Source organism: Choloepus didactylus, chromosome 1 (genome assembly GCF_015220235.1).
Source record: "Choloepus didactylus isolate mChoDid1 chromosome 1, mChoDid1.pri, whole genome shotgun sequence".
Classification (NCBI taxonomy): domain Eukaryota; kingdom Metazoa; phylum Chordata; class Mammalia; order Pilosa; family Megalonychidae; genus Choloepus; species Choloepus didactylus.
This window is the reverse complement of record NC_051307.1, coordinates 92,255,966-92,268,959: the sequence shown is the minus strand read 5'-3', so window position 1 is coordinate 92,268,959 and position 12,994 is coordinate 92,255,966. Positions and strand designations below refer to the sequence as shown.

Genomic DNA, 12,994 nt, shown 5'->3' with positions numbered 1-12,994 from the left:
ATGGATAATAGATTTAATTATGAAACCAAAATCTATAAACTCCTGTAAGAAAATGTAGGGGAAGACCTTTGCAACCAAAAATTTCTTAGATGCAATACTTAAAGCATGATGAATTAAAAAAATTGAAGTGGACTTCATAAAAAATTAAGAACTACTCTTTGAAAGATACTGGTAAGAAAATGAAAAGACAAGACACAGACTGAGTGAAGATATTTGCCAGTCACATATCTGATCAAGATTTATATCCAGAATATGTGTGATTGTGTGTGTATGTGTATTTTTAAAACTCTCAAAACTTGAGTATAAGAAAACAATAAAAAATTTTAAATGGGAAAATTATTTGAATAGATATTACACCAAAAAAGATACATGTATGGCAATAAACTTGTGAGAAGATACTCAGCATCATTACTCATTAGAGAAATAGAAATCAAAACCACAATAAGATATCATCACATACCTGTTAGAATATCTAAAATTAGAAAGACTGATCATACCAAGTGTTGGCAAGGATGTGGAGAAACCGGAACTCTCATACTTCTGGTGGGAGTGTAAAATGGTATAACCACTTTGGAAAGCAGTTTGGCAGTGTCCTAAAAGTTTAACATAACATGGAGCCATACAACTTCTAGTTATTTGCAGAAGAGAAACAAAAGCATGTGTCCAAATAAAGAGTTGTACACAGAAGTTCACAGCAGCTTAATTTGTAATAGTCGCAGCCTCAGCAAAGATTTCTGGTTCCCCCAAGTGGCTCAGAAGCAGCAGAGAGCAGAAGGGACTTGTAGACAGACAGTGGACAGATGTCAAAAGGCCAGAGCCCCCCTAACATGCCTTGGTATTGTGTATTTTCAGATGTTGACATGATTTTTTATTTCCTCTATTTTCCCCTTTCCTTTCCCATCCATTCAAGAGGAAGCTGACCCATATTCTATTGCCTTGGGGAGCTATGGGGCAGGGAGGAAGCAGAATTTGCCTATATGATGTTTTGGCTTCTGTTTTTCAAAAGCCTGGACTCTCAAAAGATTTTTGAAGTTTGAAGAAGTAGAAAAGATCAGCAGAATGGCTGGGGAGAGCATGGGGGAGTCAAGAGAAGAATCTGTTACATGGTTTGCAGAATCCAGTGAAAAATGAAAATGTAGGCCCCTTTTTTCAAAAATTATTAAGAATTTCAGGATGGTGACAGCAGAGCATTAAACCAAGGCCCAGCATGACTGCATAGGTCACATGCTTATGAAGTTGGCACCCGACAGGGGTGTCCCCCATATTCAAGCAGAAGATTGCTCCTGGAGTTCGGGGCAAGGAGAGTCCCACAGGGGCCCTTCAGGTCCAATGGGAAGCTGGGCTCTGCTCCCTGGCATCACTCATGGGGACCCTGCAAGGCCCCAGAAAGGAAGGTCTGAGAGGTGGTGAGCCCTCCTCCAGTGCTTCTCCACCCAGCCAGGAATTGACGGTGGCCTGAGGCTTGAAGATGCCACCCAGTAACCCAGGATCAGATTTGAGCTGGATCGAGTTGACATCAGTTAGTGCAGCAACTCTCAACATTTTTGTCTTTTTAATCCACATTCCTTTTGATAATCATACTAAAAATCTCTCATACACTGGAAATTCTGATGTGCTTCTCTGGACCAGGGAGGGGCAGTTTCGTCCTTCCTTTATGAAAGATTGCTGCCTAAGAATATTTGCCAAGCTTTGTTTTTGATGGCTTAAAATATGAAAATAGTTTGTAATATTCCAAATATAAAATTATAATATTGAATAAACTTTGTCCAATTCCACAGGCTTCTTACCTCACCCCTCAGCCCAGCCAGATTGAGCATCAGTGATCTGCTGCTTTATTTAACCAAGGAAAAGAGGAGCACAGAGGAGTTTATGAAGGGCTGGCTAAAGGTCACACGGCTAATTAGTGACAGAGGTGGGCCATCAGCCTGCTGCGGAAGGTTGCCCTACTCTTGTTCTTTCTTTGTTTACCAGGGGCTCAAATGTAAACATGGCAGGCGGAATGAGTGATTTGTGTTAGTTGGCTTTCCCCTGGCAGATGTTTGGTTAAGCTATGAAAAGCATGGATGATTGACAGTTTCCATAGTGATAGATTTGCCAAGGATTAGCTGGCAGTGAGTCATGGCCGGAGCTGTCTCCAACGCCATCCTCTTCTGGAACAGAAGAACCTCCAGGCTGTGGAGAGGGGAAAGGAGTTTTGAAGAACAAACACTCTGTCCCCCGAGCCCTCCGTCTCCTGTCTCTGGTCAGAGACATATTATTTAAGTTACTTCAGATATTTTGTCCCAAGGGCCGTCAACTTCCTGGGAAGAGCAGTTGAAGGTTGGGTTTGGAGTCGTCTCTGGATTTATGAAGTGTGTCCTTCTCACGCACTCCACTCCACCACTCCCTGCGGTGGTACTTGGAGGGTTTGCAGTAGGGGTGGGAGTTGGAGCCTTGGAGTAGACTCGGCGTTCATTTAGTTTCTTGAAGCATTTTCCTTCTACAATCAACACCCCCAAACTTTCCCTGAAAAACAAATGTCTTTGCCTACAGGGTTTTCACATACAAACAGCCACTCCAGGATTCCAGGGCCACAATACAAGAAGGAACTAGGACATGGAAATTCACCGGGAATAATACCAGTCTTGTGAAGTCATATAAACTTTGTCTCCAAATCCCAAACTCTCACTGGAAGGGATAAAGACCTCTTTGGCCACAGTCAACATTTGTGGACCTGTGGTTGGTCACACCCAGCAGGCAACATAAAAACATTTTGGAGAAGAAAAAAACTTTACCAGAATGTCCATAGTCATCTTTGTGGTCAACAGCTGTGCTATTTCTGTGATTCTGTTGACCTCTCTGGGCCTGAATCCCAATCACAGGCATTCCCTGAGAAGCACTGGGAATCGGCCAGGCCCCTCTGGATTGGCTGGCTGTCTCGAGATCTCATTCCTGATTGCTCTGTCCTGGCACTGCCCTGAGGTCACTCTTGACCATGACCTCTTGGAACAATCACCTACCTCCTCCATTCCTCTGCTACCTGAGCCACCCTGAGGTCTCATCACAAGTTGTGTCTTGTAGGTGAGAGGACCAGGGCCCTCTGGGTCAGAATGGGATCTCCAGTTTCAAGGAACAGAAAGGCCCAAGTAAGGACAGCCTGAAGATGAGGCTCTCCCCGCTTCATTCCTATGGACTTGAGTGCAGCAACAGAGGAAAGGAAGGATGCTTCATAAATAATATGCATATTTATTTTTGTAATTTTATTTATACAATTGACTTATATTTTAATTTAAACTTTATAAATTTCTATAGTAATTATTATCACTATAACAGCCTATTACATTAAGCACTGTGCTGAGCACTTTACATTCAGTCTTTCATTTAAACCTCACCACAACCTCACTGGTTCTATAAGAAGCAAATTTTATAGAACCTTACTGGTTCTATAAGAATCAGATTTGCTATGAAACTAATGAAACTTAGGCTTTAGGACCTCTCACTTGCATGAGCTCTTTCCAAGGCCCTGTTCCTATTTTTGTATTTATAACTTTGTATATTTAGAAAGTTTCAGTCCCGAAAGAAATGGATCCTTCCATGATTTCTATTAGTAACCCTACTTTACAATGAGGAAACACTCAGAGAAGTTAAGTTATTTTCCCAGGGTCACACAGACAATAATGGATGAACTCCTTTGCTTCGTGCATACTTCAGAGAGGATGCTGGAAAAGAGGATACACATTTGTCTGGGGCCGCCCCCACCCAGGAGCCAACAAATCCTGCTTGAGTCCTGGCATTTGAATGCCCCATTATTTGACACTTTCTGTCCAGCAGAATTTCTAGGGCACTGAGAGTGTTGGAGACAGACAAGTTCTATCTCCAAGAATAGAGGACAGAATGGATGGAAGATTTCTATACGAACAGCTAAACGAACAAACAAACCAGTAAGCCAGATGTGGGGAAGGAGTGGGATTTGGAAATCAGAAGGAAGGTAAGAAGGTAGACTTGAGTCTTTAGGAAACCAAGGGATTTCTGAGTGAGGAAATGCAGCCCATCCTTCCTGGGTGGACTATGTGACAGCAGACATTTATTTAGCACCTACTAGGAACCTTATAAATGCTAATTCTAAGTTTACAACAGCCCTGCAGGGGAAGTAGTAGTATCCCCATTTGCAAAGGAGGCTCAGAGCCACTGCATTGCCACCAAACAGTAATAGAATCTTTTCTTTCATTAAAAAGGCAACGGATAGGATTTAGGCACTTTTATCTGGGCTTGTTACACCTTAATGGAAAGGAAAAATAACAAATACGAACCTAAAGAAAGAAAATAGACAGCAGAGAAACTATTAAACTATTAATGGAAAGAAAATACTGAAGAGTTTCCCAAGGCACAGGTTTGGATTGAAAGTTCCCAGGGGAAAGCATGGAAGTTCTAGAGAAAGAGTAAGTAGTCCTTTAATTGACAACTGAAAGTTATGGGAAGTCCCAGAAAAGCCTAGGAAAACTCAGGTGGGTTTTTGTTTTTTGTTTTCTTTTTTTCCCTTCCCTTATTAATCCTCATTTTCAGGAACAAAAAAGGAAATTGGGTTAAGGAATGGGATTGTGATCATTGGGACACGTAAAGACTTCAATAATGATGTATGCTCTGGTTGACCAAGGGGGCCAGAAGAAAAAGAAATGACCCACTCTCTTGCAGATGTTGGTGATTAAGTGGTTACTTGCCTTTTATACTGGGCATTTTATCCAAAAGCCTATTTTCTAGATGTATGAGAGATCATCTCCTCTTCCAGCCACCCACATCTGTCTTGGGACCCGACATTGAACCAGGGTGCTGACCCCAAGCCCCCGGTACATGGTGCCATCCACCCTGCACCACAGGCTGCGGATGATGCTGGAGGTTTAGCCTCATGAGCCTCAGCTGGTAAAGTGATGGCCAACACAATCCTACATACGTGTTAAAGCTCTGATAACAGAGACGCTAAAAGGCCGTAGAACCCGGTTGGAGGACCAAGTCAGAAGATTTTAAGCATATTAAGGAGGTTTTACCTAAGTCACGTGGTAGCAATGTACAGACCATATCGTCATCCTGACACAGGGAGAACATGTTTTGGGGGCAAGGCAATTGTCTGCTTCCTGGAACTGGCACTTTAAAGCCCACAGAGAAGGGAAACGCCCTTGCCCAGGCACCGACCACTGATTTGGAGCCGGTGACGGAAATGTCAGTGGGTAAACCTTTGCGTAATGCTGATTATTACAGATAAGTTCAGCCTTCTAGTGGGGGAGGTAACTCCAAATTAATCATGCAGTAACTCTGCTTTAGAAAGGGAAGCCTAAGAAAAGCACGGGTATTAGAAAGAAATGGAGAGGCTATCCAACGTGGTGGAAAGAGCAACTGATGTGGCATCAGGACACCTGAGTATTCTGATTCTGCTGTTAATTAGTTTGAAAATTTGAGCAAAATCACCCTCTTTGGGCTTCAGTTTCCTTATCTGTAAAATAAGAGGTTGGAGTAGGTGATCTTTAGGACACCTCCTGCTTTAAGAATCCCTGATTCTAAATAGCTATTTCAGGAAGGCTGCCAAGAAAAGCATGAAGATCAAATGGCATTACAAAATGGACACTTAATCAGTGTTTCCCAAACAGTGTTCCTTGGAACTCTAATAATGAATGATGTGTTTCTTTAAAAAACAAATTCAATGGTTAAATAACTTTTGGGAAACATCATATGCTATATTCCTCTTCTTAGAGACGGACAGTGAATATTAGCATACTGAAGGTACTAATAAGTTCTGCAGTTAAAACCTCCCTGATCTTGTTTAACCAAGGATTCCCCAACCTTTTTTAAACTGTGGAACTTTTTTTTTTTAATATAATAGTTGAAGCATCTGGACCCTGAGGCTCTGGGAAATAGCATGAGTACTACTGAAATATTTTAAAATTGTACCAGAGCCCAAAAGAAAGCAAACTAGAGAATCTCTGTAATACTTCACAAGCATGAGTGAAAAAACACTAAATCAAAATAGTTTTTTTAGATCCGACTGATGAGCTAGACATTTGTATTTCACCAGAACTAGAGAACATCTGCCCAAGATTTGTGTAGTAATACAAGGGTAAAATTCTGGAAATGACAACCACAAAGTGCAGCCAGTCTAACATGAGTGCACTTTGCTAGCAGAACCACAGATCGCCCATGCTAGTTATTTTACGTGAAAGGCTTTGGATGACCTTAAGAATGACTAGGGAGACTTGTGCTGCCGGGATCTGCGCTCATCTCTGCCCCTGTGCCTTGTGTCCGAGCCAGAGTAACCTCGGCTCCTCCACTTTCACAAGCGTGCTCTGGGCTGGCCACAACCTGGGACTGGCTTCTGCCCCACAAGGAACCACCCAGGAGGCTTCGTGTCTGATGTAAAAGTCTCTGGGCCTTTGGTTCGATGGAACTGACTGCCTGTCTTCCCACTTCTCTCCTTTGTCTCTGCATCTGGGTCTGGCCATTCCTGAAGGGGCCGATGCCTGTGTCAGTGTCAGCCCTTCCTCCACTGGCCAGGATCCCAGCATCCTCCACACCAGCCAGCTGCGGGCTCGGTAGTAGAAGGCTGGACCATTGACTGTAAGGGATTGTTGGTGAGAAGCAGAGGGTGTTTGTTATGAATACAGACCCTATTTGGAAGTGGGAAATAATTTGGATTAATCAGTCACTATCCTTTACAGAAGCATATATAGCAGAAAGGTTCTCATGGGTCTTCATTTTTAACTATTGTAAATGATCTAAAGGAAGGTCTATACAAGCTGCAGGGGGTACCAGCATGGCAAGCTGATAGGAATAAATAGCAGTGTAATCTTACAAAGCTGAATGAATGGACATAAAAATGCCAGATGCCTGGGGGCAGAATAAGGCAGTTGCAGAGGATGAGAGGCAATGCAACCTGGCAGGTGAGGGCCAGCACCCAGTGAACCTGAACAATATCAGGAAAGTATCCCATAGAAAGTTGATAATTACCAGGTAAGTGAGCAAAATCCTGTGAGAAGTGTAGTTTACAACTTGAAATAAACAAGCACAATTGTCATTGTCATCATCCTCCCCCTGCCCCCCACCAATTGATTAAAAAATATGTTCTTTGTCTTAAGGTTATCAGTCAACCATCTTTGGAACTGAAAAGTAGAACTCAATATTATTGAAAAGTTCTTTGCTCTTTTTAGCAAACACTTAGAAATTCAACTTTATGATGAAAAGATACAAAATAAGTAGAGCATTATCTTAAAATTTATTGCAACTGGTATGTAAACACTCACTAACCTTTTCTTTATCTCTTGACAAATTTAATGGCTAGCTCAGAAGGCATTGCTTCAATCACCTTTCAAGATTTCTTATTAAACTAATTGAAGCTTGTAACATTCAAGCCAGGGATGTGTGAAAGATCATGGGACTATATTTTTGTTTTCCATACTACTAAAATGAAAATACTAGTGCCTTGTCACTTCCCTCTTTTCACTTTCTAATAGCTGTTAGCTAGAGCTTTACTTTCACATTGTCAAGGTAGATAATATTTGTATTCTGTTTTGTAATGATAGTTATGTCCTCTGTGTTTCACCTATAGGTCAATTTTAGAAGTTTAAAAACCAATAACTATTTACATTATTATGACTATGTAGTTGTTGTTCACCGAAGAGCAAGTAGTCAGCTAGAATTCCATCTCCTTTGCTATGATTCTGATGTGCTCCATGTGCTATTTAGGGGAGAATGTTCCTATTATATGGCCAAATGGATTATTTTTTCATTAGTTGTTTAAAATCGTGTCACATTTTTAGCTTGCTTCAAATTTAGACTTTGCCTTTCTTATTTAGTTTTTCATTTTTTCTGAAGTTTCAAATAACCTTTCTTTTTCCTTGTTGCCAGAAAATGCACTTGGCACATCTTTAAAATCATTCCATTTGCTAATCATACTATCTGTTGCCCTGAATCCAGTTCCTACCCAGAAGCATCTCTCCTGGCATCTCCACCCTCCTGCTGCCATTTCTGCTGGTTTCTCTGATACACAACCACTATCCTGGTTTTCTGAATCTCATGTTTTTCTCCTTCATGGTTTTACATCCTTATTTTGCTGGAATGCGTATTATAGTATCTTCTTCAGAAAAGATATGTGGGTGGTTAAGTTTTCTGAGGCCTTGCCTGCTTAACTTTGCTTTCACTTAATTCGCAATCCTGCAAAAATTCTAGTTTCAAAGCAACTTTCTCTCAGAATTTTTAAGTCATTGCTCCATTGTTTTCTAGCATTCAGTGTTGCTGAGAAGAAGTCTGATGTCAGTCTAATTCTTGTTACTTTATAAGTGTCCAGTTTTTATATTTGGAAGTATTTAGGATTTGCACAGCCATTTGTTTAGATGTGGATTTTTTTTCCACCATTTTTTGTGTTGGTTACTTCATGGAATATTTGTCTGAAGACTTCAGTTTAGAGAAATTTGTTTCTATTATTACCTGGTTCTTCCCCCACCCCACCTCCTTTTCCTTCTTTTTGGCAATCCTGTTAGTTGGATGCTGTATGCTGTAATTCCAATATTTCTCCCTATGTCTCCTATTTTTTGCTCAAATTTTTTGTCTCTTTATCTTTCTGTCCTAAATTCTCAAATATTTATGTTACTTTATTTTTCAAATCTTTTATTGCATTTTTATTTCAGTGATCATATTTTAATTTCTAGTTTCCAAAACGTTCTTGGATTATTTTTTATAGCATCTTGTTTTATAGACACAATATTCTTCTTGTATGTATCTGGAACTATTTAATTACTGTTGTCTTCACATTTCTCTTCTGTATCCTGTTTATGTGGGTCTTCTAACCCAGGCTGTTCTATTTTTACTTGTGCAGTTACTTGTTTATTTGTTGCTGATTTTCATCATACATTGGGTGATCTTTGGTCACTGGTGTGGTTTCCCCTGCCGCTTTGTGTTTAGGTCTGTTTCCCTGATGGGGCTCTTTCTTGATGGGAAGACTAACTGCAACACATTTGTGAGTGCAGTGATGCTTGAGGAGGGCTTACTTTGAGGTGTAAACATCTAATTAGCAGCCCTGGCTTTCTCCAGGCAGTTTATTCAGATCCTTTAGAGAAGCAGTCTAAGGATTTCTTTTCCTTTCCTTTCACTCTGATTCATTTTCTCCATTTTCTGTTTCCCAGACATTTGTGGAAACCTTTCACCTACATAGGGCTCTCCCTTCTATTCTCTTTGCTTATAGGCATTTATTTGCCATCCTCCTTACTATCCTTTAAATAGGCTTTGTGGTGGGAAGGGTAATGGGAGGAAAGAAAATTATAGTCAGCATGCCGTTTTAAACAAAAATCCTCTTACAATTATTTTTGCCTCATTTTACATGATCATCATACAAAATATAATTGCTGTGAAAATTGAGAAAATATGAACAGTAATATTAAAAATTATCTGTTCTTCCATTACCCAGAAATAACATTAACATTTAAAAATATTTTCTAGTTACTTTTTCTATGTATCTATCATCTCTTTTTTAAACAATAATGGTCTCATACCATATTTTCTGTTGTCTAATGTCTCCTAAAACCAAACTTAGCTTGTAAGTATCTTTCTATGTCACAACATACCCATGACAGTATTATTCTGTTGGTGACTAGTATTTATTGGAAGATATATCATCACTTATATATCATCACTTAGCCAATCCCCTATTTTTAGACATTAGGTTTTTTTTTCTTATTTTCACTGTTATAAACAAGCATGATAAACATTTTTGGCTAAATCTTTACTCGTATCTTCGACTATTTACTTAGGATAAAATCTTAGTTGTAGAATTGCTGGGTTAAAGTATATACAGGCCCCAGTGTTGGAGAACCTTAGGGTTCTCTTTAGAATAGCTCCACTTGACCTTTCTAGCCCCAAACTTTCCACTTCACTCCTCTTCACCTGGGCACCCTGAAACATTATAGAAGATAGGTTAAAGCATAATTTTCAGAGACCAGGTTTGAATCCTAGCTTTGCCACTTACTAAATGTGTGACCTTGGGCTGTTTTTATTAACCTCTTTGAGCCCTAGTTTCCTCTTCCATAAAATAGGAAAATAATTCCACTTTTCTGATGTGGTTGTTGTGGGGATAAAACAAGACAAAAATGCATGTAAAAGCATGATGTATGAAACTGTTTTAGTTTCCGGGTTGCTAAAGCAAATACCATGCAATGGGTTGGTTTAAACAACAGGAATTTATTGGCTCACAGTTTTGATGCTAGGAGAAGTCCAAAATCAAGGCATCATGAATGCAACGCTTTCTCCCAGAAGGCTGTGGTGTTCTGGGGCTGGCTGCTGGTGATCCTTAGCTTTCTTGTCACATGGCAATGCATGTGGCATCATCATCTTTATTGTCTAGGTTCTGTTGACTTCCAGCTTCTGGCTGCTGCCTGGGACTTTTTCCCCCTCTGTGGCCTCCCCTATAAGACCTTCAGTAATCAGATTAAGACCCATTCGGATTCAGTTGGGCCATACTGTAACTGAAGTAACCTCATCAGAAAGTCCTATTTACAAGGACTCACACCCACAGGAATGGGTTAAGTTTAAAAACATGTTTATCTGGGGTACATAGTTCTGGGCACTGCAGCAACCTACTTTCAAATGTTTGCAGGACAGATAGATTAGATAGATAGATAGATAGATAGATAATAGATAGATTTTTAAAATGTGGCAAAATGTAAAAAATTCGTAAATCAGGGCATCTGGGTAGGGTTATATTAGAGTTCTCTGTGTTGTTTTTGTATTATTTTTACCACTTTCCTGTAAGTTTGAAATTATTACAAAATGAAAGTTTTTAAAAAATGCATGTAAACCACTTAGCAAAGGCTTTGTCAGGTCGAAAGTGTCCATAAATCTGTAATGATGGCATCGAACCCATTCTTTTCCCTAACCTGTGCATAACCTTCTTTCAAGGCCACATTGGATATCCACCCACCGCTCTGAGGCTTTCCTGGTCACAGCAGTCCTTCGCATTGAGTTTTCAGGGCAGTTGTGGGCTGGAACCTCACGATGTCTACAACACGTTGCCTCATTGCTTTCCTACATATGAACATATGGCAACGGGCAACATTACCCTCCTCACCACCCAGCATCCTCAGCAGATGGTCTCCCTCATCACTGATTAATTACTTTTGAGTAGTGCTCTTGGGAAACAGAGGTGATGATGAAAAGGAGCTTGTGACTCAATGTTGGTAGCATCAGGATTAGTTTTTGGAGTTTGTTTAGAGCCATTCAGTAGTCCAAGAGCTTTGGAAGTGGTCCCTAGCCGTGGCTCTTGGATGACACCTTGTGCCGTGGACACCTGAAACCCCAGGTGTAATTAGTGGGCAGCGGACTAAAGGAAAATCTGCTGAGCAGGAGGTGGCTGGGTTTTTGTAAATGCCAAGCTTCTCTGGGGTACTGTCCAGGCTTGGAAGGCAGAGCTCAGCATGCTGTATCAGGACCTTTGTGTGGCTTGGCTCCCTCACTACTTTGCCCCGGGCGATAAGATGCTTTTGTAGCTGGGAGAGCTTTATTCCTGAGCATCACCCAGTCCACAAAAGTCCCTTTCATGGCCACGCGGATGCCTCCCAGTTGCCAGGGGCGATTGAGAAGCAGCCTGTTTGCAGAGCTGCAAACGACCCCGGGAAGGCTTCCAGGAGACGGCCTCCAGGAGGATGAAGGGGCAGGACGGAGGAGTGGGGCTGCTGTGGGGCATGGTGAAGGGGCAGCCTTGGCAAGGTGATAAGGTGATTTGTGGAGTACAGTGCGTTACCCCTCCTCCCCTGCCTGCGTGTCTTCCAGGAGTCATGGCCGGCTTCAACATGGGGGGCGACCTCAGGGAGCCTGCTGCCAGCATCCCCCTGGGCTCCCTGGCAGCTATCTGCATCTCGTAAGTTCCCCACATGGCCATCAGTATGAGCTGGAAAGAGGGAGAGAAAATCCCAGGCTAAAGAGGGGAGTGGCCCTTTTGTCCTGAGAGCGCCCCGACTGTGACCAATCTATTTCACATTCTGAGCCTCCCTTTAACACTCAGCCGGCTGGAAAATTCACGTCTGGTGGGTTCAGAGGATTGCCCTTTCCCCCTTTCCTACCCCCTGCCTGAGAATTCTGCAGGAGAAGGAGGGTCATGAACACAGATCACAGATCAAAATCCATTCTTTCCTTTCTCCTCAGCCTCCCACCCCTCCCCCTCCCCATTTTGAACTTGGGAATTTTTTAACCATTGAGTTTCCAGGATCTTTGAAGGGCACATAGAGATGAATTTTGCAATTAGACGGACTAGGATTTGCGCCCCAGCTCTGCTGTGGATTGGCAGTGTGACTTCGACCAATTTACGTAGCTCTCTGAGCCTCAATTTCCTTATCTGTAAAATAGGATGATAATGTGTACCTCATAGATTCTGGGGGATTAAATGGGATACCGTATATAAGGGCACACAGTAGAATCTCAGAGACTGCCTCTCTCCCACCTCTTCAAGCCCCCCCTCATCCTCCCTTGAGGCTATCAGGCTTCCAGTTTTAGTTTAGGCTGTGCCACGCCCACTAACAGGCTGGGGGGCCTTGGGTCTGTTTCTAACCTTCGAAAGTCTTGTTTTCCCCTCTATACCACAGAAGGAAGCTTCTCTGCCCTTCACTGGGTAGGTGTGAAAAGACAATGAGATCACAGACATGATGATGACTTGAAAAGTTAAAAGTGCATGGCCTGATTTTAACTGTGGCATTTAAAAAATTTTAATATAGCTATTTAACACACGCTGGATGTGTTCCTAGCTTATTGTAATGGCATGGATGCTATTGGCCAGGCACAGGGTACCGATCTATTTTGTGCTAAATAAGGCCATAGCATGGGGAAGAAAATGAAAAGAACAAAGATATAGAATTGGGTGTTGGGAAGAAAAGAAAAGCAAGAGGGTTTTAAAGGAGGAATAGAAAGTAAGATTCGGTGGGACTTGGGTTGGACTGCATTTCTGCCTTGATTTTGGTCAAAATGTTTGATCCCTCCTCTCAGTGCTCAG

At 41.6% G+C, this 12,994-nt stretch overlaps 1 protein-coding gene across 1 annotated transcript in view; it reads left to right on the top strand.

The window, feature by feature from the left end:
• SLC12A8 (solute carrier family 12 member 8) overlaps positions 1–12,994 on the top strand; it is a 139,567-nt gene that overhangs the window by 71,449 nt on the left and 55,124 nt on the right. Inside the window, exon 6 of the mRNA XM_037815469.1 lies at positions 11,782–11,869. Within this exon, the coding sequence (XP_037671397.1) occupies positions 11,782–11,869 (88 nt within the window). The remainder of the gene's footprint in view (positions 1–11,781; positions 11,870–12,994) is intronic.